This window comes from Stenella coeruleoalba (genome assembly GCF_951394435.1).
Source record: "Stenella coeruleoalba genome assembly, chromosome: 21".
In the NCBI taxonomy this organism is placed as follows: domain Eukaryota; kingdom Metazoa; phylum Chordata; class Mammalia; order Artiodactyla; family Delphinidae; genus Stenella; species Stenella coeruleoalba.
In genome coordinates, this window is record NC_137167.1 from 17577269 (window position 1) to 17602706 (window position 25438).

A 25438-nucleotide genomic window follows, 5' to 3' on the forward strand; every position below is an offset into this window, starting at 1 on the left:
CTGAAATAAACACACACATATGTGGTCAATTAATTTATGACAAAGTAGCCAAGAATATACATTGGGGAAGGACAGTCTCTTCAATAAATGGTATTGGGAAAACTGGACAGCCACATGCAAAGGAATAAAACTTGACCCCTACCCTTACCCTGTACACAGAAATTAACTCAAAATGGATAAAAGAGTTGAATGTAAGACCTGAAACGATAAAACTCCCAGGAGAAAACCTAGGTGGTAAGCTCTTTGATGTTGTTCTTGGTGATAAGTTTTTGTATTTGACATCAAAAACCAAGGCAAAACAAGCAAAAATAAACAAGTGGGACTACATCAAACTAAAAAGCTTCTGCATAGCAAAGGTCGACAAAATGAAAAGGCAACCTGAATGGAAGAAACTATTTGCAAATCATGTATTTGATAAGGGGTTGATATCCAGGATATATAAAGAACTCATACAACTCAGTAGTAAAAACAACAAACAAGTCAATTAAAAAATAGGCAGAGGATCTGAATAGACATTTTCCTAAAGAGATACAAATGGTGCAGGTACATGTGAAGAGATGCTCAGTATTACTGATCATCAGAGAAGTGCAAATAAAAACCACCATGAAATGTCACTTCACACCTGTAAGAATAGCTATTATTAAAATGTCAAGAAATAACAAGTGTTGGAACCCTCATGCACTACTGGTGAGAATGTAAATTGGTATAGCCACTGTGGAATAGCATATGGAGGTTCCTTAAAAAATTAAAGTAGAACTACTATATGATCTAGCAATTCTTCTAGATATTTATCAGAAGAAAACAAAAAAACTAATATATATTTACCTCCATGTTCATTGCAGCATTATTTACAATAGCCAAGATATGGAAACAGTCTAAGTGTCCATCAATGAATGGATAAAGACATTGTGGTAAATACAATGAATATTATTCAACCATTAAAAAATTAAATCTTGCCATTTGTGACAACATAAGTGGACCTTGAAGGCATTATTATATTGGGTTGGCCAGAAAGTTCGTTCGGTTAGTGAATACGTTGTTCAGTAAAGTTCTTGGTGAAACTGAAGAATGTGTACTTAAAACCAAACGAATTTTTTGGCCAACCCAATACCAAGTGAAGAAAGGCTTACATGTGGAATCTAAGACAAAAACAAAAAGAGCAACCCCCCCCCCCAAAAAAACCCCAACAAAACGAGAGATACAGAGAAGAGGGGGTGCGTGGTGCAAGTAGGTGAAATGGGCACAGGGTGTCAAAAGGTACAAACTTCAGTTATAAAGTAAATGACTATTGGGGATGTAGTGTACAACATGGCAACTATAGTCAGTACTGTACTGCATATTTCAAAGTTGTTAAGAGAATAGATCTTAAATGTTCTCATCACAAGAAAGATAGTCTATATATGTATGATGACAGATGTTAAACTAGACTTACTGTGGTCATCATTTCCCCATATATACAGATATCAAACCATTATGTTGTACACCTGAAACTAATATAATGTATGTCAGTTACAGCTCAAATAAAATAAAAGGTGAATTGTGAATCTCAGTGTGTTGTGCATCTCAGTGTGAAATGTAAACATTAACACTTTTAGAAGAAAACATAGGTATTTATCTTTATGATTGCTGGATTGGCAAAGATTTCTTGAAACAGACCATAATGGAAGAAATAACTGGTAAACGGAACTTCAGTGAATTAAGAACTTCTGTTTGCCAAAAGATACCATTAAGAAAATGAAAAGGAAGGCAAGTCACAAGCTTGGTAAAGATTATTTGCTATGTGTATACTTACTTATTTTATATATATAAAGAACTTTTAGAAAACAATAAGCAAAAGTCAGATAATCAAATTTTGAAGAGGAGTAAAGACTTGCTGGGTACTTTACCAAAACGTTCAAATTTCAGTAAACATATGAAAACATATTCAACTTTGTTAATCATCTGGATATTCTGAAATAAAACTGCAGTATAGGGCTTCCCTGGTGGCACAGTGGTTAAGAATCCGCCTGCCTATGCAGGGGACACGGATTCAAGCCCTGGTCTGGGAAGATCCCACATGCCACAGAGCAACTAAGCCCGTGCGCCACAACTACTAAGCTTGTGCTCTAGAGCCTGCAACTACTGAACTGCAACTACTGCAACTACTGAAGCCCGCATGCCTAGAGAGCTCGTGCTCTGCAACAAGAGGCCACCGCAGTGAGAAGCCACACACCACAACGAGGAGCCCCTGCTCGCTACAACTAGAGAAAGCCCATGCACAGCAACGAAGATCCAATGCAGCCAACAATAAAAAAACAAAACAAAACAAAAAAACTATAGTATGGCCTGCCACACCTCTACCAGGATAGCCAAGATGAACATACACACACACACATGAAGAGATAATGCCAGTTGTTGGTATGGATGTGAGTGGACCAGAACTCTGAAACACTGCTAGGTGGAGTGTAAATTTGGTTGAAAGTTCTGAGAAATGTTTGGTTAGTCCACTAAAGCCTGGTATACACATACTCTGTGATGCAGCATTTTCAAAAAAATATCCTTACCCCTTTGGAGGGTTATGCAGGTAATGATTAGGAAGAGGCATCAGTGGACACCTGTTTTTCTAACAGTATTCCACTTCCTGATCTCAGTGTTGGTTACAAGTGCTCATGTAAAATTCATTGAACTGTATGTACCCTTATGAATCATGTCCTTTTCTGCATGAATATTTTAGTAAATAGATAAATAAAATTCTAGTTAAGTTAATTACAAAAATTTAAATTTCCAAACTAATGAGAGCAGTGAAGTACTGGACATTTCAGTTGTTAAAATCAAAACAGGAAATATCAGTTATACTTACTTAGAAAAAGAGTTTCTATAAATCTGGGCCGTTTTGCATTTTAGAAGTTTATGTTTGTTTAGTATGTTGTGAGAAGTGCCACAGCTCTGTGTAATTATAAATAAATACTGTAAATACATCTGTCACTACTTGAAATGACTCATGTTTAAACACCATGTTTAAGCCGGCTTTTCTTTTATTGAACCATTTCTTGGAATTTTGAATAAATCATGTATTAAGATGAATTTTTTTTAAAACTTCTGTAGCAAACCATAGATAGTGTAGCTATTGCTATTTAATTTTAACATCTCATTTTAAAATTTGAGCATTTTCTCTTATGTGTAAGTAAAATTTATAATATTGGAATATATATATTTCCTATTAATGCATTAAATCACCAAACCTCATGTGGATCTAATAACTACCATAGTTTTCAAGTAGTCTGAATATAAACAATATTTTGAGATAGTTACTGTTATAATATGAAAATGTTATAGTATGAAGATATTTACATTTCCCTCACGAAAATCACAGGTGCTGCTAAAACTACTGTGATCTGTCAACTACATTCATAGTTGAAGGAAATGGTATATTAGAAGATAGTGAAAATGAAGATTTGCTTTTATCCCATTTAAGTACCCAGATCTCCTTCCGTCACTGCATTCTATGCACAGCCCCTTGGAGTCTGTGTACTGCTGTATTACTTGAACCTTTTCTGCTCTTATCTAAGAGTAACACCCCCACTTGTGTACTAGATCTTATCGCATCTCATGTATTCAGTGACAGTTTTCCAACAATTCTCCCCTCTTTCTTTGTCATCCTAATTTTTTCTTTTATTACTGAATCATTCTCGTTAGCAGTGCAAACATCTCCTTATTCATCCTAAAGGGACATGACACCATTTTCCCTTCGAGATATTGTTCTATTTACCTGATCCCTCTTAGAGCAAAACTCCTTGAAACAGTTGTCTACATTGTTTCCTTATTTTTTCATAAGGCTTTTGCCTCACTGTTCCATTGAAAATGCTCTAGTCAAGGGCACAAATATTTTCCAGGGAAATAAATTCAATTTTTAGTTCTGGGTCTTCATATTACTGCTCTCTCTGTATCTACAGAACTGATGTCTTCATCCAGAATCACTTGTCTTCCAGGAGGCCACACTCGTGATTTTCCTTACTTCTTTGACTGCTACTTCTTAATCATCTTTGCTCATTCATTTTTTATCTTCTGCACTTATTTTGGTCTTAACAGGGGGTTCTGATCTTGGTCATCTCTATTTATATTTACTAAATTGGTGTCCAGCTTTAAAGGTTAAATACTGTCTAACTATTATTGAGTCCTAAATTTTATCTTGGGGCCAGATCTTCCCTGTAAACTCCAGACTGATAAATCCAACTAGCTCATGCTGCACCTCTACCTGGAAGTCTACTGGGTGTCTCCAAATGAACAGGTACAGGACAGACTCCCCATCTCAGGCCCCAGACCTAATTCTCCCATAGCATTTGACTTCTCATGTTCAAGTCAAAAATCTCATAGTCTTCCTTTACCACTTCTTCCCTGCCATACCCCACATCTAATCTTTCAGAAAATCCTATTGACTCTTCCTTCCAAATATGTCCAGATTCCAAGGATTTCTCACCATACCTACCACCCTTGTTTGAGCTCTAATTATTTCTTAATCCACTTATTGCAGTAGCCTTTTAACTATATCCTAGCTTCCATCTTTACCCACCATACGGTTAATTTTCAAAATTCCAACCCAGGAGGCTCTGGGATCTGGCCCTGTACTACTTCACCAACCTTATTCATTTATCCATTTCTCCTCATCAACTGTCCTTCAGTCGTCTTGGCTTCTTTACTCTTTCTAAAAGATGCCAGACATTGTCCTTCAGTAGAGCCTGGTTCACTGGCTCTTCCCTCTTTCCCCAAGTATTTACATGGCTTTTAGACATCATCAGATCTCTGCTGAAAATGCCACTGCCTTGGAGAGGCCCCTCCCAACCACTCATTAGTATTGCAACCCCTTCTCTCATGAATTCTTTCCACCTTCACTGCTTTACTTTTCCTCAGTTCATTTATCATTGTCTCTCATATGATTTAATTTTTTACTGTCTGTTTTCTCCCTATAGAATGTAAGCTCCAAGAGGGGAGTTTCCCCCCTTATATTTTTGTTCACTGTTTTATTCTTGGCTTCTGAAACAGTTCTTGAATATATAGTGGGTTCTCAGTATATAAATGTTGAATGAATGAATGAGAAATACCTACTTATTTTTTATGATTCAGAGCACATGTCACTTATTTAGGATTTTCACTGAAGGGCAGGGACTATCTTTATCTTATTCATTGCTATATTCCTAGTATCCAGTAAATACTTGGTATGCTCAGTTAATAATTGTCAAATGAGTAAATTAAACTGGAATGGCTTCAGGGAGAACCATACATAGACCCCAAGTGTAGAGAGGTTGGTTAGGTAGGAGTCCTAGGCAGGTACGGCATTAACAAGATGTAAACGTAGGCACTGCTTCCTGGATGGAGGGGGTGGAGCAAGAAGAGTGACCTGAATGAAGCATAGAGAGCCAGTTAAGGAGTGTGGGGCACGGTGCCATTTAGGAATGTTGTGGAGGGCATTGGGATAAATAATAACTTACTAAACCTCCATAGCTTAAAAAGGTTGATGCTAATATACTCCTAATGTTATAGGCCCAGAATGATGAACTTCTCCAAGTGCTCAAGACAGATCTGAAACTCAAGTGTTCTAATTTAAGAGCCTCCGTCCTTAACTACTATGATATACTGCTGGGCAAAGTACGTTAAACATACCAGTGGTGGATCTTAAGAGTGTTGCAGGTCATTCGATAGATACTACTGTCTTTTAACTTCTTTTTAACGGTTATAGTTTTTAAGTATTTCAGTGTCTCAAATGAATAGTCAAGAAAAAATAAGTCTTTTCAGGTTGTTTTGTATTTGATCATTCCCCAGCGTTTGACCATTTTTGACCACCACATTCTTCTTTTTCAAAATTCTATCCTTGGCTTCTGTTACACTATATCTCCTACCTTCATTTTCTTCCTACTTCTGTGTCCCAGGTTCCTTTGCAGGCTCCTGTCTGAGTTTATGAACTTACAAGTATTCATCAGTGTTCTAGCCCTCTAGGCCTTCTATTTTTCTCACCCTATTTACTCTTCTTGAGCAATTTTATCTATTCCCATGACTTCAGTGAACAACTATGTGCTGACAATTCCCAGATCTGTAGTTTTTCTTCCCTACACCTCTGTCATTAGATATATATGTAAATGTCTCTTAGACATCTCACTCTCCAAAGATGTTTTGAAAGTACATTAGAGTTAACCCATTTAAAAATGAACTCCCCAAGGCAATCTACAGATTTGATGCAATCCCTATCCAATTACCAAAGGCATTTTTCACAGAACTAGATAAAAAAAAAAAATCTTAAAATTTGTATGGAGACACAAAAGACCCTGATAGCCAAAGCAATCTTGAGAAAGAAAAACGGAGCTGGAGGAATCAGGCTTCCTGACTTCAGACTATACTACAAAGCTACAGTCATCAAAACAGTATGGTACTGGCACAAAACAGAAATACAGATCAGTGGAACAGGATAGAAAGCCCAGAAATAAACCCGTGTACCTATGGCCAGTTAATCTACAACAAGGAGGCAAGACTATACAATGAGAAAAGACAGTCTCTTCAATAAATGGTGCTGGGAAAACCAGACAGCTACATGTAAAAAAACGAAACTAGAACATTCTTTAACACCATACACAAAAAAAAAATCTCAAAATGGATTAAAGACCTAAATGTAAGACTGGATACTATAAGAGGAAAACATAGGCAGAACACTCTTCAACATCAATTGCAGCAGTATCTTTTTGGATCCACCTCCTAGAGTAATGGAAATAAAAACAAAAATAAAAAATGGGACCTAATTAAACTCAAAAGCTTTCGCATAGCAAAGAAACCACAAAACGAAAAGACAACCCACAGAATGGGAGAAAATATTCACAAACGATGCAACCAAAAAGGGATTAGTCTCCAAAATTTACAAACAGCTCACGTGACTCAATATCCAAAAAGCAAACAACCCAATCAAAAAATGGGCAGAAGACCTAAATAGACATTTCTCCAAAGAAGACATACAGATGGCCAAGAGGCACATGAAAAACTGCTCAACATCACTAATCATTAGAGAAATGCAAATCAAAACTACAGTGAGATATCACCTCACACCAGTAAGAATGGCCATCATCAAAAAGTCTACAAACAATAAATGCTGGAGAGGGTGTGGAGAAAAGGGAACCCTCTTGTACTGCTGGTGGGAATGTAAATTGGTACAGCCACTATGGAGAACAGTAGGGAGGTTCCTTAAAAAACTAAAAATAGAGCTACCATGTGATCCAGTAATCCCACTGCTGGACATATATCTAGAGAAAAACATGGTTCAAAAGGATACATGCACCCAATGTTCATTGCATCACTGTTTACAATAGCCAAGATGTGGAAGCAATTTAAATGTCCATCAACATAGGAATGGATAAAGAAGATGTGATACATATATACAATGGAATATTACTCAGCCATTAAAAAGAATGAAATAATGCCATTTGCAGCAACATGAGTGGACCTGGAGATTATCATACTAAGTAAGTCAGACAAAGACAAATATCATATGATATTGCTTATGTGCGGAATCTTAAAAAAAATGACATAAATGAACTTATTTTCAAAACAGAAACCGACTCGCAGACTTCAAAAAAAACTTATGGTTACCAGGGGGAAGAGTGGGGGGGATAGATTGGGAATTTGGGATTGACATATACACACTGCTATTTTTAAAACAGATAACAAACAAGGACCTACTGTAAAAAAATAATAATTAAAACAGAGGGAGCTCCAAATCTTTGTTACCTTCTTCCCTTTCACCCTTAACATGCTTCTGCCTTATTCTGTATCTCATTGGGTGTCACCACTAACTACACACTGTTGCTCAAATCAGAAACCCAGAGGTTAATTTTGACTATTTTCTATCAGATCAATCATTCACTAAAGTCTGTTGATTCCATCTCTTAAATATTTCTCCTGTTTGTCCAGATCTCTCAATTCTGTCACTACCATGGAATTGGCCACTATAGTCTCTCAAGCATTTTTATACATCAGCCTCCAAAATGATTTCTCTGCCTCAAGTTATACTTTTCTCCAGTCTATTCTCCATACTGTGACTAGTACCATCCTTCTAAAATACAGACTTGATCATGCATTATTTTTCCACCATAGTTGGAAATAGGAATATCAAGTGCAGCAGTAGAAGGCAGAAAAGGAATAGGCAGACAGGTAAAAGTAAAACCAGAAATACATACAGTTTCAGTGCTGATTTAGTGACTATGAGGGTTAGGTCCCCAAAATGATAGAACTCTAGTATTACTGAGCATCTACTAAAAACAAAAATGTCACTTGCTTATACTATAAATGTGTTTATTCACTAGATATATCTTTTCCTGGATTTTAAAATATACTCTGCCTTTCACACTACTGTATTATAATCTATCTACAGAATAATCACCTTTAATATATTCTCTAAATCACTGACATGACACTCCTATAAATTAGATATACAATTTACTTTTCTCACGTAACAATTTCACATTTTTAAATGACTTTTTAGGTGGTGCATCATTCTCTGTTTCACTTCGGGCCTAAATTCTAATGTACCTTCTAAGTTTAAAGTGCAAATATTTTGTAAAATCTTGACTTTCCGGAAATACCTCAATCTATGCAAAGTCTATGTACAAGTCAAATCTGACTTTTAAGAAGTTTCAGTTTATTTCAGAGTTACTCTCAAGAAAGTGTGGAAAGGATTCAGATTAATCTCTATAATCCTGTTATATCATTTTTATTTTCTTTTGAAATATTGTGGTTCCCAAGAAGTTATGAAACAGAGTTCAGATTTATTCTCTGGGTTTAAAAATCCTCCATTAATTTGCCTCATCCTACTTTTCCCCTTTTGTATCCTCGTTTCTCCTTTAAAAATTGTGCAAATCTTGTATGTTTAGATCCCCAGTCACACATTGCTCATTCTGACCTTGAATCTTTGTTGATATAGCTACCTACCAGAGGTGGGCAGTTCAAATAAAGAGTGAGTTGGGCAAGTTCTGAGACAGTAGGAAGTGTTTTAACCTGAAGACATATTTCAGTCTAAAGATGTCCATGTTTGTAAATTTAAGCATGTATGATTTAAACAAAACATGCTTACATGTAAGTTACAGTGATTGACTGTGACCTCTGGTTCATACTGTTTCCTCCCCCACCATCTCTGTAATGTCTCGGATCTTTAAGATTAGTTTTCCAAATGCAGCCTTTTTTTGCTAGACCTAGCAGGAATATGGCTTCTGTGAATTATTCCTGGCTATATCTAAAACATCATGTTTTACCTGTACTTTTGACTAGCTCTAGTTAGGACATATCAGATTATCAGTCACCATGCCAGATGCTTTACATATGTTACCCAATTTATTTATTTACCCATTAATGTATGTCATCAGCGTAGTTGGTATCCCCAGTTTATAGATATCAAATCTGAGAAGCAGAAGAAAAGTAACTTACCGAAGGTTCCATAGTTAGTAAATGAAAATGATTTTAATGGATGAGCTGTTACATGATATTTGAAAGATAGTTTCATGAGCATTTTTTTTAAAGAATGCAGTATTCTCTTATTTTTCAGTTTACATGTTATAATATTGTACCCTGTTTTTTCAGTGTATAGTCTTTGCTATGACTTCTGGCCAGATGTGGAATCATATCCGTGGACCACCATATGCTCATAAAAACCCGCACAATGGACAGGTGGTAAGTGCATGTTCTGTGCATCAGTATTATGAACTTTAATTCTGTTTACATAGGAATCCGAAATTATGTTTAGCATTTAGTAAGAAAGGATTCTATTTGTAAATCGAAATATATGTTCTTTCTCTTCTCATTTACTACCTTCACCATGTACATACACACAACATGCACATATATATATTTTTTTTTAGGGTGCGGACTGCTTTAGCATGGATTAAAAAAAATTCAGTGTACCTACTTATCAAATATATACACATAAATTATTTTTCCAACTTTGCAGACTGCTATGGCAATAATATGTAATGCCAAAAGAGGAAATAGGAACAGTCTGTAGCGAGTGTCCCAGCAATGATAAATTTAATTTAGCTCAGAAGATCATTAAGAACCCTGAAGCCATTGTATTAGGATGCCAGGAACTGTTTGCCAGAAAATTGAAAGTGAAATTGGTGTGTAGTTAAATCAGTAGCAAAATTTACATTAGTGACTGCTACTGTTTTGCTGCCTTCCCTCTCCTTTTGGTGGGTGGGAAATATTGTCATAGATCAACTTTGCAGAATACTGTTTTTGAGGCTTAGTATTAGGTTGGTGAAGATTACTGTTCTAAAATTTGCCTTTTTTCTCTAGCTTTTTCTTTATACAGATTTTGAGGGAAGAATATAATGACACCCCTCGTGCACTCATCACCAAACTTAATCACCAGTTCATAACCAATCTTGTTTCATCTATTCTCCCATCCAGTTCTCTTTACCGCTGTTGGATTCTTTTGAAATAACTGCCCAATATCATTTCATTTCAAACATAAATATTTCAGTAGGTACCTCTAAAAGATGAGGCTTTCTTAAAAAATCATAACCACAGTACCAGAATCACACCTAAAATGGTAATAAATTTTTAATTTCTGAATATTGTGGCTCTGAATGGAATAAAGTTATCCCATGGCCAATCATGTTATAATTTCTCTATAAATATAAATGTATAATGTAAGCTTATGAGGTTTGTTCTTCATTGCTTACAGTACTTCAAATATCTTTAATATTAAAAAAGCTAACAAGTTATTTCTTCTTCCTAAATTGTTTGTGGCTTTCTTTGAACTTCTTTGTGGAACTGTAATATAGGGGTATAGTTCACTTTACTTACTGTATGTACCCTGATGGCTCAATTAGATTTTAAGGGCTGGTTGCTAGTTACAGTCACTGATACTATATAATAACCATTTTGGTCTCATATTTTTGTCAACATTTTCAGATTTCTTCTATAGGTGTCAAGAATATGGAGTCAAAGTTAGACTCTGGATAATCAGATGCTGTAGTAAATCAGACATGTCTTTTGTTATGTGTACTCTGTATTTTTTAAATCTGTCACTAATTAGAAAAGTGATTTGAATGTCTAATATTCAAAATTAATTTTACAGAAAAAATAATTGGAAGTAATTATCAAGCAATAAATTGTCCCCTTATCTTCAAGTCTTCCTGACCATCCTATTTAAAAGTGTAGTCCTTTTCTCTCATCCTCTTCCCCAATACCCATACTCACTGTCTTCCTTTCCTTTTTAAATTTCTTCTCCATAGCACTTATAACATGTTATATAATTTACTATTTTGTGTTACTGTTGTTTGTCTTTTGCCAGGACCCCAGTAAGGTATAAGCACTTGACAGCATGGCTTTTTATCCACTTTGGTCCCTGATATGTTCCTATTTCATAAAGAGGGCCTGACACAAAGATTTGATCACTATTGTGTTAATGATACTTTAAAAGTGTAAATTTGGAAATTGATAAAATTTTTATTCCTGCCTTTTAATATTCTTATAACATTTCTTAGGCAAATAAACATATTAAGCATTGCTTTTTATTATTTGCTTAAATACATTTGTTAAAGTATATGAAAAATTCATCAACATTCTTGTGAAATGTTTTAGCTTATGTAGGGAAAGAAAATACAATTTTCCCTCTACTGTTCTGAGTCTTTGGCTGAGGCCCCTGTAACAAAAGACAGAATAACAAGAGAAAAACAAAGTGATTAACATGTATACCTCATGTATACATGGGAGATAGGGAAAAATGAATAACTCTCAGAGGTGGCTTAGAGCTCAGGCTTAAGTGCCATCTTCAGTTACAGACAGAAAGAAAGGTATTGAGGGAAAGCCAGTTGTGGAAGTGACCAGGAAAAGTAAGACAAGCAACAGTGAGGTGTAGTGTGCAGATTTAAGTTTGCGGTTGCCTTCTCCATTGATAAGGATCTAAAGTTGTCTCCAAGGATTGTCTCCACCTGTAGATTGTCTCTACCTATGTCCTTGCTGGTAGAGAAAGGAGGAGGGACACCGTTGTGAATTTATGTCCTGCTTTTAGGCAGATTGGAGAAGGCAGAGAACTTTTCTAGTATCTGCTTCTTCTCAGTGCCTTCAGCTTAAAATAATTCTTAGGCCAAAGTGGCATATTTTAAAGTGTTGTATTCTGTCACTCTTCATTCTCACTGTAATCTTCTTACCATTTCAACCATTACTTTGCTAAATCATGAGACTCTAATCCCCTCACACGTCGTTTACTGGAGTAAGCACCAAAAAAATTTGCACTGATTACAGTAACAGTGACAACGTGGATGCCATCTATTGCTCACTGAATGTATGCTAGGCACTAGACTTCACAAATGAGTATTTTAGGCCACTAGGTGAATACTCCTAAAGCATACTTTGACTATATTGATAATATTAACATGTGTGGACCAGAGTTATCAGTTAAATTGGAAATCCTAAGTGGCTGTCCATTACTTGCCCATTGTAATTTTCCTTTCCAGCCTAAGACCTCTACTCTTTTGCAGAGAAACTCAGTGTTAGTGTATTTGTACTGTCCCTTGTCCCCTAAATATATGCTTTATTTTGCTGCTTCCATTCCTGGAATTTCTATCAAATCATGCCCATCCTTCAAATACCACCTAATTTGCCAACCCTCTGAAATGCATTCCTTAATTACCTTAGAAATTCTTCTTCCCTTTACACATTTATAAATATGTAGTTAGCCCATTTATGTATCTCTGCATTCCTTTATAATAATATTTTTTTAATATTTTATGTATTAGTCAAATTCTTAACATAGGGAGTTTCTTTTAAGCTATTTTTCATCTTTACACTTACATACAGCTGGTCCTCAATGAATGTTTTATTAAATGATTATAAAGACTCACACTAGGAGATTTTGGTTTCTTGAATTGTATTATCTTAATTCTTTCCATTTATTTTTTGTCACTAGTCTGAATGATAATAGGATCAACATGTCACTGTTAATTCCGCATAAACCAGTTAGTAACCTTAATGTGACAGGAACACTTATTTTAAGGTTTAGATTAGATTGGAAAGAAATTTTCTCTATTGATTTAGAAAATGTTTTATTTGCCCCCTCCACATTGTTGTATTACTATTTTGTAAGTAGAGATTGGCATGGCCCTTAGGAAAAGGTACTGTGATGGCCCAGAGGAACACATTAAGAAAACAGAATTTTCTATATTTTTAAAAGAAAAAAACTTTTCCTTCATACGTGCATCTAGTTTTCAGGGTACGTATTTTAGCTTTTCAGCACCTTAATCAAAAGTTACAGAAATGATGAGACTGAAACCTATAACCAGGTTGTTTAAAGAAATGAATTTTGTCCCAAACTCTTCACGAAATGAATTTTGTCCCAAACTCTTCACCCTCATATTTTATAAAAACATGTTTTCTTACATTTGAATAAAGTATTAGGATTGAAGGAAAAAAATCATGAAAGTCTTGGAAATATAGGAGCTTCTTGCTGCACAATCAATTGCTTGAGTGTGCTCTTGGCCAGAGATGTGGATATGGTTTTGGACTGATCTGTTAATTACTAAGATGTTACTTACTAAGCAGTATAGACAAAAGCAGGTTAAAGGGGCAGGAGAATGTTGCCCATTAGTATATAGCTCTTTTCTTGTTTTGCATTTTAACGTATTTTAGCAAAACTTCCCTTCCTGCTTTTTAATATGCATAATGTCAACATACACTGAAACAGAAAATTGTTTTTGTTTTAATGAATTGATTTGCATAATAATGTGTTTTCATACTACTGGAACAAAATAGAAGATTAACTTTGCTTTATAAAATCAAGTGGTTACTGGTACAGAATTATACTTTAAACAATGACTGTCCATTAGAATAATAATAGTGAATGGTTTTCTTTATAATAGATGTGTTTAAATTTCAAGATATAACTTGAAAATTAGCACTATCCTTCTTTGGTAATTTCTTCATATTTTAACCTGTATTTCTAAAAAGAAATTACCATGTAGGATTTGTGTTTTTGAGAATAACTATAATTAGGCTATTTATCTCTTTCAGTGGTATGGAATAAAATGACAAAGTGAGTATCTTATGAATATTTATAAAGGAATTTTATAATTTGGCATTAATTCTTATGACCAATGCACATTTAGTGGAGTAAGGTATATGAAACAGTAAGTTTACTGTGGTTTTCATATTTGTAACATAATTGAATAACCATTTACATTTTAAAGACTTATTTTTAGGTAGCTATTACACATAAATATCAGCTAAATGAATTCTAATTTTTGTTCATTTTTTCTAAATTAGTTTTTAAAATATGTTTGGCTTCAACTATTTGATTTACGTTAGATGATTTAAGAAATTTGTATTAAAATTGTTTATGAAGAAGTATTTCAATGTTAAAGTGAACTTAACTTTGTAAATACTTTAAAATTGTACTATGAAGGTCTGTATGGTTTCCAGAAATAGTTGGGTTTTTCCCCCACCCCCCCCCACCCCCCGGTTTTTCTGAAGTCGGTTTCTAAATAGAATTCTGGATGGTGGTGAGTTCTTTTGTGTCAAACTTTTAAAATTGCCTAATTTGCTGTTTTTCTGTATATGGGAGTTTTTAATGGATTTGGCGTTGTAACAGCTAGTTTTATACCTTTTAAGCATAATACTGTGAGGTCAGAGAGCAGGTATTTTACAAATGAGGAAAAATAATAGTCCAAGTAGTAGAAGCCAGAATTAGAATGGTGGATCTTGTAACATGATCGAGAGTCATTCGAAGACTAAGTTGATAATAATTAGACTAAATATTTAAAATACATATTTAAAGTTTAGACATAAATGTTGTTAGTAACAGTGGTTAATGTTTGGATCTTGATGCTAAAATCTATTTTAAATTTTTGACAGAAATTCTGAGTCTGAGGGCCCTGAGCAATCTATGAATCTGAAATGATACCTACTATTTTCTGCAGGGAGATTGACTAATTAAATATGGGTGAAATGTCATGAAACCTCCATAACCTTGACAAACACAGTCCTTTTAAATAAAGTGACTAAGACCTAATAAGACCCTAGAGGCTTAAAGATATACGTGGCCAGGTGTAATCCTAGAATGTGTCATTAGCTTCCAGGCTGTATTTTTCTATTATCTGGTTCCTCTCATTATTCTTTAAAATATGATACTTTGACTTCCTCTTTCAACTTTTGCTTTTAAAGTTTACTTTCTGATCATAAAATTAATAAATGCTCACTATGGAAATTTAGAAAATTATAAAAAATAGGTATCAATAAATGCAACCCCTTGTAGTTTCATGTCAAGGAGAAAGAACACACTATGTAGTTAAGTAAACTGTCTCCCTATAGGTAATAGATTACAGAGAATGTTGTTGCATTAAGTTGTAAAGTTATGAGAAGTATGAGATGCAGAACATTAAAAGCTAGGCTAGTCATTCAAAATATAAGCAGAGAGATTAAAAGGCCACTGAGAATTGACTAGCCTTTCTTGCATCAGGCAAATACCGTAGATTTAAACCTACATATACACAGTTTAACAAAGGGGATGGGTCTATGTACATTCCTAAGGTGATGCTATAAAAAGATGACAGTGAAACAGAAGTGAAGAGAGATTTTTCAGGGTTAAGATGGTGGTATGATACACCTCTGCCTTCCTTCTTGTTAAATACTGATAGGGATTCATCAAAATGCAAAGCCAACAACAGAATTACAAAGTAGAGCTAACTAAACCCAAATCCCAAAGCATGGGAGAACTTCTGTTAACATCTGAATTTATTGCAATGGACATTGGCATATAGTTTCTTTGTGCTAGTGAACTTCCTCAGAGTTCTCTTTAAGTTGCCATCCAGTATGCTTACATTTATTCTACTTATTCCCCAGAAACATTGCTTTACTTCCCATGTCGTCCTCTCATCTTACCAGAGGTTTCATGTTCTGCCTCATGCTGTCAGGGCTATATTGAGCTACTAGTGGGAAAGACAAGCTGATAACAGATTCCTTTGTTGGCCCCAAACATGAAAAGCCATGGTTCTTTCTGTGCAACAGCATTCAGTCATGTTTCAGAAGCATAAGCTTCACACCCATTGTTAACTTCTTACACTCGTGCTAACTTTGGAACCCTATAACGTTAGATAAATGTTACCAGGACTTCACCTTTTCCTCATTTGTAAAATTTCAAGGTAGGTGTAAGTGGTTTCTGTCCCCACGCCACATTAACCCTTACTGCCCTTATAGACTGGCTGTCTCATGGAGTAGTGAAGGGATATTTGGGCTGTGAAACGCATATCATACCAAGAGGGATGAATGTGGCTCCCCGCCCCCCTCCTCCCGGCACCCCCAGAGGACATTTGGTAGTTTCTGGATACAGTTTTGGTTGTCACAACGGTGGGGGCAGCTGCCCTCTACTGGCAGCTAGTGGTGGAGCCAGGGATGCCGCTAAGCATCCTACAGTGCAGAGGACACTGCTCACAGCAAGGAAGCACCAGGCTCAGACATCAGAGTCGAAAATGAGAAGCTCCAGAGAATCTTAAATATAATTTTGTTTTCTTATATATTTTGTAGCCAAGAAGGCCATCCCATCTAGCATTTATACCCAAAGGATGACTTTCTTAAAAAAAAATTTTTTTTAACTGAAGCAACCAGTGAGTGCTTCGGATCACACTGACCTGTGGTTTAATGTTTGGGAGGATTGTATATATGGAACACCATCACTAAATATAACTGATATGAAAATGTTTTGGGTATAATTGTTTGCTTTAATCTATCTTAGTAAACGCTATTTAATCTTGGACATTTTATATATGCTTACCAAGAGATGTTTACATAAGGGAGAGTAAAAATGACTCTTAGGCCCACGGAGTCATGTTTATGCCTTGTCCTGAAGTATACAGGCAGAGAAACAGATGGGAAGAGAACGGGCTTGAGTTCTTCCCAAGCTCTGCCTCTTAGCAGTTGTGTCGCTAGGGGTGGAAGTTACTTAGACTCATTTAATATAAGAAAAGATGGACTAATACTGCTTTTCTTACCTTGTAGTTTGTGAGATAAAATATAATCATAGATGTATAAGCGCTTTTAAAAGTTGAAAACACTCCTGTCTTAGTCTGAGTCCCTCCCAGAACAGACCCAAAGACAACAAATCAGATGAAAGTAGCTCATGCTGGAGGTGAGGCAAACGTGAGAAAGGAGCGGGAAACTGAGTTCAGGAAGGGAAGGCAGTCAAAAAAGATGCCGTATCCAGCCCATGAGCGCTTTGGGCCACTGAAGCTTAATACTGCTTGGGGATCTCTGGGAGCTGGTGTGGAACACATACAGGGATTTTCCCACCCCAGTGGTGAGGGAAACTAAGGTATTGATATTCATATACCAGCTCTCATCAGTCACTCGTTGAGTGCTATTTCTCTGGGGAAGGCGTTACTTTCCCTGCACTGGTGGATTTCAGGCTGGTGCACGGGCAGTGCCCTCGTAGAAATGTCTACTACAGCTTCTCATAATATGCTAAGAGTTTATTCTTTGTTAGTAGATTCCAAAACAGAGGAAAAAAATCATGAAGAAACATACTTTTCAAATGGTGTTAAGATACCACGCTCTGAAAACAATAGCAACAAGTAGTCAAAATGTCTCACCAATTGTGAATAATTTTTTAAGTCAATATCATATTTGTCTTGTAGATAATCCTGTAGGGAAAATTATAAAAACATATTTATTTAAGAGTATCTGTCAGAAATTGTTTTATCCTGTTGTACATTTTAACAATTCTTATGTAGGTGAACAGATTATTTGCTCCTTTATAGAAGGTTTGTTACTGATGCTCTGTCAACGGGGCCTGTGTTTTGAATTGTATTTTCCGGAAGGGGTATACATTCCAGTCCTCTCAGCTATCCATCCCCACTCCTCATTCACCTTAGGATCAACACTGGTTTGAGCAGTGGATAGTTTGTGGCCATCAACAGAATTGATATATAGTGGGCCTGTGTCAGCTCTGAACTTCTGATTCTAGCTTCAGTAGTTCAATTTTCTCTCTGAACTGAGCTAATTGGATCAGACAAGCTTAAAAGACTGTGGAGTATGTTGTTGGGTCTTTACTTAGCTATTAGCTTTAAAAAATTATATATATTTGTAATATCAGTGACTGTTCACATTTGCACATATTAATTGTGAAATAACACATGCCTACAAGGATCTACAGATGTTACCAGAGTAAGTTTCACCACACTGAACTTAAATGTAAATGAATATAGACAATGTAAATTAAATTAATAGTGCAGGCAGTATGTTACTATGCTGACTTGCAAGTTTGTTTGTTACTGTTAAGTTGCTATGTATTGGCACAAGTCAAGTACTAATGGTCTACTTCACGGCGTGAAAGTCATCACAAAAACAGTCATTAATGTGTAGCTAAAGGGAATCTATATAACTGTGTGATTACATGGGACATAAAGACATTTTCTGTCGTTAAAAAAAAAATCTTGAATGAGATGCATTCAGTTAAATAAACTTGTGCATTGTCCTCTTTTTTAAGATTTGGCTTTTAGCTGCTGCCTGAGAGTTGCTATGGGTTTACCATATATAATCCAAAATTTTTCACTACATTATACTTCAGTTGTGAATGTAGCTAAGAGCTGTGTTCTACATGCACATGCAAAAGCATTTTGTTGCAGAAATGCATGCTGCTTAATCGAGAATTTATCGTTAATGTAGCACTTGTCTCAGGTAGCCATAATAGTCTTACACTTTCTCCAGTGCTGTACACTCTCATGCCTCAGGGATTTTGCATATACTAGCTCTTTGAGGGACATATTTTAGTCCTAAGTGGAAAATTGTATAGGCTTATTTAAACTAAATACAATTATTTTATTTAGGATATTCAGGAGTTTTATTATAATCTTCATACCACCAGCAAAGAGAATGTCAACATATAACAAAAAATTTTAAACAAAAAAAAAAACAGAAAGAGAATAATAATTGGTAAAGGTATGCAAAAATTTTATGGTAGAGTTTGGAATTGAGAGTCTGCCTTTTCATTTATTCATTCCTTTATTTTTCCATCCAATAAATGTTTGTTGAGAGCCCATTCAATACCAGGTACTGTATCTGCCCTAGTAGTACAGCTATATCATGGAGCTGATAGACTAGTAGAGAGATGCAGTATGATCTGGGTTTGCCCAAAGTCTCGGTCATTAAATCTCTGCTTATTATTGCATTGTGTGGTATTAGAAACTGAACTGTTTTAAACGTTTGCCTCAGTACCATGGTTGCTCTGTTGCTATGGCCTTGCGTCTTCTCTCTTGGCAAGCTTTGCCTTATCTTTTTATTTCTTTTGATTTTAAAATTTTTTGTGTCTAGTTGGCCATTGGTAAGACTCTTTGCCTTTATCTCTGGCATCTATTGCTGCTTCTCTCTGCCCTCTACATGTGGTTTTGACTTTCATCATCACTCTTGATCCTAAACTCACTGACCTTTACCAATTCTGAAGCCAACCCAAAGTGCTCCTTTACTTCCTTTCAACTGTTTAGCTACTAACAACCCTGACAATTAATTAAGAAGGACCATGTAATTTGTATCCTTACCACCTATCAAAACATTTCACACACGGCAGATATTAAATAAAAATAAAGCTGAATAGATGAATAAATCTTTCTTTGCAAATAGGAACTCAAGTTATATTTTTAGCCTTTCAAAAATGTTAACTATGTCTGAAAAACAGCGGCTTCCCTCCTGAGCTTTGTTTGTACTTTGTAATTAAAACCTTGAAGCACATACCCAAAGGGATTATAATACTACAAAATGAGAATGTGTTTTACAATGTCAAATTTAATCTAATACAGTTAAACATTCTGAGAATCCAGAGTAAATGTGATTTCAGAGAAAATAGTAAAAAAGCAAAGGCACGAAGAACTGACCTGCCCACAGAGAAAGGGATAAATAATACAAACCAGTTAGCAAATAACTTTTTTCCAACTTTGGTAAATTATTGAGTACATTGCAAAGAATAATGGACTAAATAGACCCCTATGGTCATTATAAACCAAGGAAATTATTCTCATACTATGAATAAAATTGAGTCAATTATATTAAACATAATAAGCATATACATTCTAATTTTAAAAAAGCATTTTAGAGGTATATCTCCACAACTTCAAAATAAGAGCATGTAAATTTCGGTAACTCAGAATATTTCTTATTCATTGGGTATTTTCCAACATCATTATATTTTGATTCTTTAAAATGCTAATCAATGATTTAAATAAATTTTTTATAAACTTGGATGAAATTAGCATTCAAAAATTATTTCAATATTCATATTATCACATCACCTTTAGATATAAAGATTAGGAGCCATGAGAAAATTTGTGTAAAATTTACGTATTAGGTTACATTAAAATAAGTTTTAGGGCTGCTGTATACTTAAGTAACCTTTTTTCCCCATAAAGCCTTAAACACCACATCATATGTGTCACATATATTTATCAAAACAGAGAATCAAATATACTGTGTCCCTCTTATATTAAAAAAAAAATGCCAGTGTGATTTGGTCATGCTATAGACCAAATTATGCTATAGTTTATGAATAATTAATAACCTCAAGGGGAAGAAACAATAGGTCTGCATTGGAGAAATGTCCCATTATCTTGGAGGAGTCATGCTGAATATTTTGAACAGTAGATGTCTTTCTCTCTCCCCTTCCGTACATTCTCTCTTACTCATTTCTTCCCTCCCCCTAAATATTATTAAACTTTTGGTGTCATTTTAGCTAAATAATAAAAATAGCCTAAAGGATGTATTAGAATAGGACTCAGGTAGAAAAATGAGTCAGGTATTTTATTTTCTGTTAATTCTTGTTAACAATGTACACATAATACATTTCCTTTTATTGTAAGTATTATAATTGTGGGATGACATTCCTCCTTTTCTGTACTTGTAAAACCCTCTTCCTCTCTCATCCAAAAAAGGGCTGCTTTTTTGCATGAAGTCATTTCTTTATGCTCCTGGATGAATATAAAGTTCTCCAATTCTGAATGGCCGTGGTAGTTCTTTGTCGTATTCATTTTTCTCAGTCTTATATAGTTTTTGCATAATCATCTCCACTAATAAAATGAAATTACCTTGGCCACAGAATGAGAATATTACTTATCTGTGTAATTCTCTTTATAAGACTTATACAGACTTGTTGAATTAATGAATAAACGAGCCAAAGAACATACACACAAAATGATCAAACCTGATGAATTATGTACATTTTATTCTGTATTTGGGCTAATAATGTTGTGTGTGTTCTCCTAGCTATTTATAAAGTGTCAAAGTTTTTGTTTTGTTTTTTATTTTCTTGTTCTTAAGTTAATCGGAGAAAATAAGTGCTTTAAATTAATTTTGTTCTGCTCACTAACTAGGAGACCATTGACCATATACAGTATAGAAATGACTACTTATGAAATTATTTCTAGCTATACAATTATATCTAATAGTCTATTAATAATTTACTTACACAGGTTGTAATTGTTTATTTCTTACCTTACTAAAGTTTAATGTATTTGAAAAGTTTGGACTTGTCTGATTTGGGTTTATCCCGAACTGTGTATTGAAATACAAAATCTACACCATAAAATGTTTTAAAACAATTTTTAAATATTGCTTGCCTCTACTATAACTTCTAATCTTTTCTTTATCCCTGAGTGTAATGTTAAAAAAAACTGTTGAATTTCTAATATTCTAAATAAGCCTCATGCCTAAAATGAGTTTTATAATGGATGTACTAGCAGAGCTGCTGTGTTAATAATGCAAAGATGCTTTAATTCTCTCCCAAAGAAGCAATTACTCTGAAAAGCCACATTTTATTTCTGCCAAGAAACAAAATTACTGTGTCCTACATCAAATCTCACAAAAATCTGTTGTCGTGTTATGTCTTCATGATATTCTTATAGTGTTTATATTTTAGTTTTGTTGACTAGAAGCCATTATTCCTGTAATAACCAATAAATTAGCTTATTGGTTAATATATTAAGTTCTGAAAGAATGGATCATCTTCAATGTATTTTTAAAAACTAACAGGTTTATTAAAAGACACTGTAAATATAACTAGCAATCATTTAACTATAATAACTCCTCACTGAGTTATAATCTACACTTCATTACTGATTATTAAGTCATTATTAAAGACATTCTCATTTTAAAGTTTTTTTTTTTTTGATGTGGACCATTTTTAAAGTCTTTATTGAATTTGTTACAGTATTGCTTCTGTTTTATGTTTTTCGTTTTTTGGCCACGAGGCATGTGGGATCTTAGCTCCCTGACCAGGGATCGAACCCACACCCCCTGCATTGGAAGGTGAAGTCTTAACCACTGGACGGCCAGGGAAGTCCCAAGACATCCTCATCTTAGAGAAAGTTTTTTCTTTGTATATTTTTCCAAACACTTCCTACATTCACCATGGTTCTGGAAAGTTTCAAACCTTCATAGCTCCCGTTTTATTCTATTTCATTAACGCTATTAAAAAAAATCCAAGTTGCTTGGTGTTTAAGTCTCCAGCTGTCAGTAATCAAAGTCTGTCATAAAATCTAGCATTAATAGGGGTAATATGATCTGAGATAATTAATGACTTAGAAGTGCTAATAGCAACATAGGAGATCCTAGGCTCCCAGTCCCCCATGCGCCTCATAAAAATCAATTATTAGACTGCTATCCACAAATAAAAACCTAGAAAGTCCACTTAGGAAGTTTTAGCCACACAGTGGAACAAAACCCCTGCAAATAATCTCATGAGAAGAGAAGGAAAACAGCTTTGTTTTGCCTGCATCATCCCACCCCCATGCTGGCATTGTTCAGCACCAGGAAGGAACTTCCTAGCTAGAAAGAATTCCCCGTGCCTAAAAAGGAAGAGTGGGGTGAGCAAACAGCTTCTTCATCCTCTTGGGGCCCTGTGCAACTTCAGCTTCACACCACCCACACCAACAAAGCTGAGACTTACAGAGCCAACTAGGATCAAGGAGGACAAGCAGGGACTATTATCAGCACATACGCAGTGCTCATAACTGCATTTCGCAGAGGCCTGCTCGGAGGACAGACTCAGCAGCTTTTGCCACTGATGAAGCCAATGGCCAGCACAGCCACCAGGGACCCCCGGCAAGTTTTGCCATCTTTCACTCCACAGGTGTTTATGTTTGCTGACACTAGCCACCTGAGTTCCTCCCCACCCCTGCTGTAGCTCCAGCACTGCACCAGCAGCCATCACAGTCCTCTGCATCTGCACAAGTGTAAGACACCAGCCGTCTGAGTCCCTCCCCACCTTCACAGGAACCTGGGAGCCATGGTGGCTGTTAGTTCAGGGCTCTGTCATGCAAGATGCAAGTCTAGATTCCTGCTAACCCCGACCTCCATGTCCGGCAACCTGAGCAGAAGCGGTATTATGCCTGAGTCCCACCACAGACACACACACACATGTGCGCACACACATGCATACCTGGTGCCACCACATGCCCCGCACCTGGTGGTCTGGACCACTAGACCCAGGATGACAGCATGCTTTATTATGCCCCACCCAAAGTTAGTTCATAAAGCCTGAAAGAGCGACTGCTGCTTAAAATACTTAGACACCTACGCAAGTCTACAGGGATCACAAAGAATCAGGGAAACATGGCCCCACCAAAGAATACAGTAAACCTCTTGTAACTGGCCCCAGAGAAACAGAGATCCAGGAATTGCCAACAAAGAATTCAGAATAATTGCACTAAAGATGCTCAAAGAGCTATAAGAAATCATAGTTAAATAATTTAACAATACCAGGAAAATGATACAAGAACAAAATGAGAAGTTCAACAATGAGATAGAAAACATTAAGTAGAACCAAACAGAAAGGTTGGAGCTGAAGAATACAATGCTGAAGAATTCAGTAGAGAGCTTCAAATGTAGACTTGACCAAACAGAAGAATCAGTGAGCTAGAAGACACATCAATTTTAATTATCAAGTCAGAGGAACAAAAAGAAAAAAGAATGAAAAGGAATAAAGAACTTATGGGACTGACATAACACCATGAAGAGAAATGATGTATGCATCACTGAAGTCCCAGAAGGAGAAGAAAGGATAGAAAGCTTATTTAAAGAAATAATAGGGAATTCCCTGGCAGTCCAGTGGTAAGGACCGCATGTTTTCACTGCTGAGGGTCCAGGTTCAGGTTCCCTGGTTGGGGAACTAAGCTCTCACAAGCCACGCAGCATGGCCAAAAAAAAAAAAGGAAAGAATGGCTTAGAACTTCCCAAATATGGGGAGATATTTGGACTTCCAAGTTCTACAGCTAATAGGTAAACCCAAAATTTCAACTTAAAAGATCTTCTCTAAGATGCACTGTAACAAAACTATCTGAAATTGGAGACAAAGAATTTTAAAAGTAGTAAGAAAAAAATTTTCTTATACATGGTAAGCCCCAGAAGACTATCAGAGATTTGTCAGCAAAGACCTTGCAGTCCAGGAGAGAAAGGAGTGACATATTCAAAGTGCAGAAGAAAGAAACTGCCAACCAAGAATACTTCACCCAAAGTTGTTTTTCATAAATGAAGGCAAGATAAAGGCTTTTCCTAGTAATTCAGGGCATTGATCATCCCTAGACCTACCTTACAGAAATACTGAGAGGAGTTCATCAAGCTTTGCCAAAAGTAACATGAAACGTATGAAAATGTACAACATATTGGTAAAAGTAAACATATAGTCAGATTCAGAATAACACTGTAATATGGTGATGTGTTAGATACTTCTGTATAAAGGTTAAAGGACAAGAGTATTAAAAATAGCTATAGCGGGCTTCCCTGGTGGCACAGTGGTTGAGAGTCCGCCTGCCAGTGCAGGGGACAGGGGTTCGTGCCCCGGTCCGGGAAGATCCCACATGCCGCGGAGAGGCTGGGCCCGTGAGCCATGGCTGCTGAGCCTGCGTGTCCAGAGCCTGTGCTCCACAATGGGAGAGGCCACAACAGTGAGAGGCCCGCGTACCACAAAAAAAAAAAAAAAAAAAAAACTATAGCTTTAACAATTTTTTAATGTATAAATAATATAAAAAAATGTAAATGTGACATCAAAAACAAAAGAGGGAGTAAAAGATTAGAGTTTTTGTATGTGATCAAAATAAAATTGTCATCAGTGTAAAACGGACTCTCTCTCTCTCTCTCTCTCTATATATATATATATATATAAAATGTTTTATATAAGCCTCATGGTAACCAGAAAGCAAAAACCTACAGTAGATTTACAAAAGATAAAGAGAAGGGAATCAAAGCATATCATTATGGAAAATCATCAATTCACAAAGGAAGGCATAAAGACAAAGAAAAGAACAAAGAAACAACAAAACAGCCAGAAAACAGGAAGATGACATTAGTGAGTCCTTACTATCAATAATTATTTTTAATATAAATGTATTGATAATCAAAAAGCATCGAGTGGCTGCATGGTTAAAATAAAACACCAACTATATGCAGCCTACAAAAGATG

General features: G+C 35.7%; 1 protein-coding gene across 4 annotated transcripts in view; it reads left to right on the plus strand.

Moving 5' to 3' along the window:
- TUSC3 (tumor suppressor candidate 3) overlaps positions 1 to 25438 on the plus strand; it is a 183585-nt gene that overhangs the window by 97135 nt on the left and 61012 nt on the right. For 3 of the 4 annotated variants that reach the window (XM_079908911.1, XM_079908908.1, XM_079908910.1), the window contains exon 6: positions 9589 to 9678. In XM_079908911.1, coding sequence (XP_079765037.1) covers positions 9589 to 9678 — 90 coding nt within the window. Of the gene's footprint in view, positions 1 to 9588; positions 9679 to 10299; positions 10532 to 25438 lie in introns of those variants that run through there. The other variant, XM_079908909.1, reaches the window with a different exon arrangement.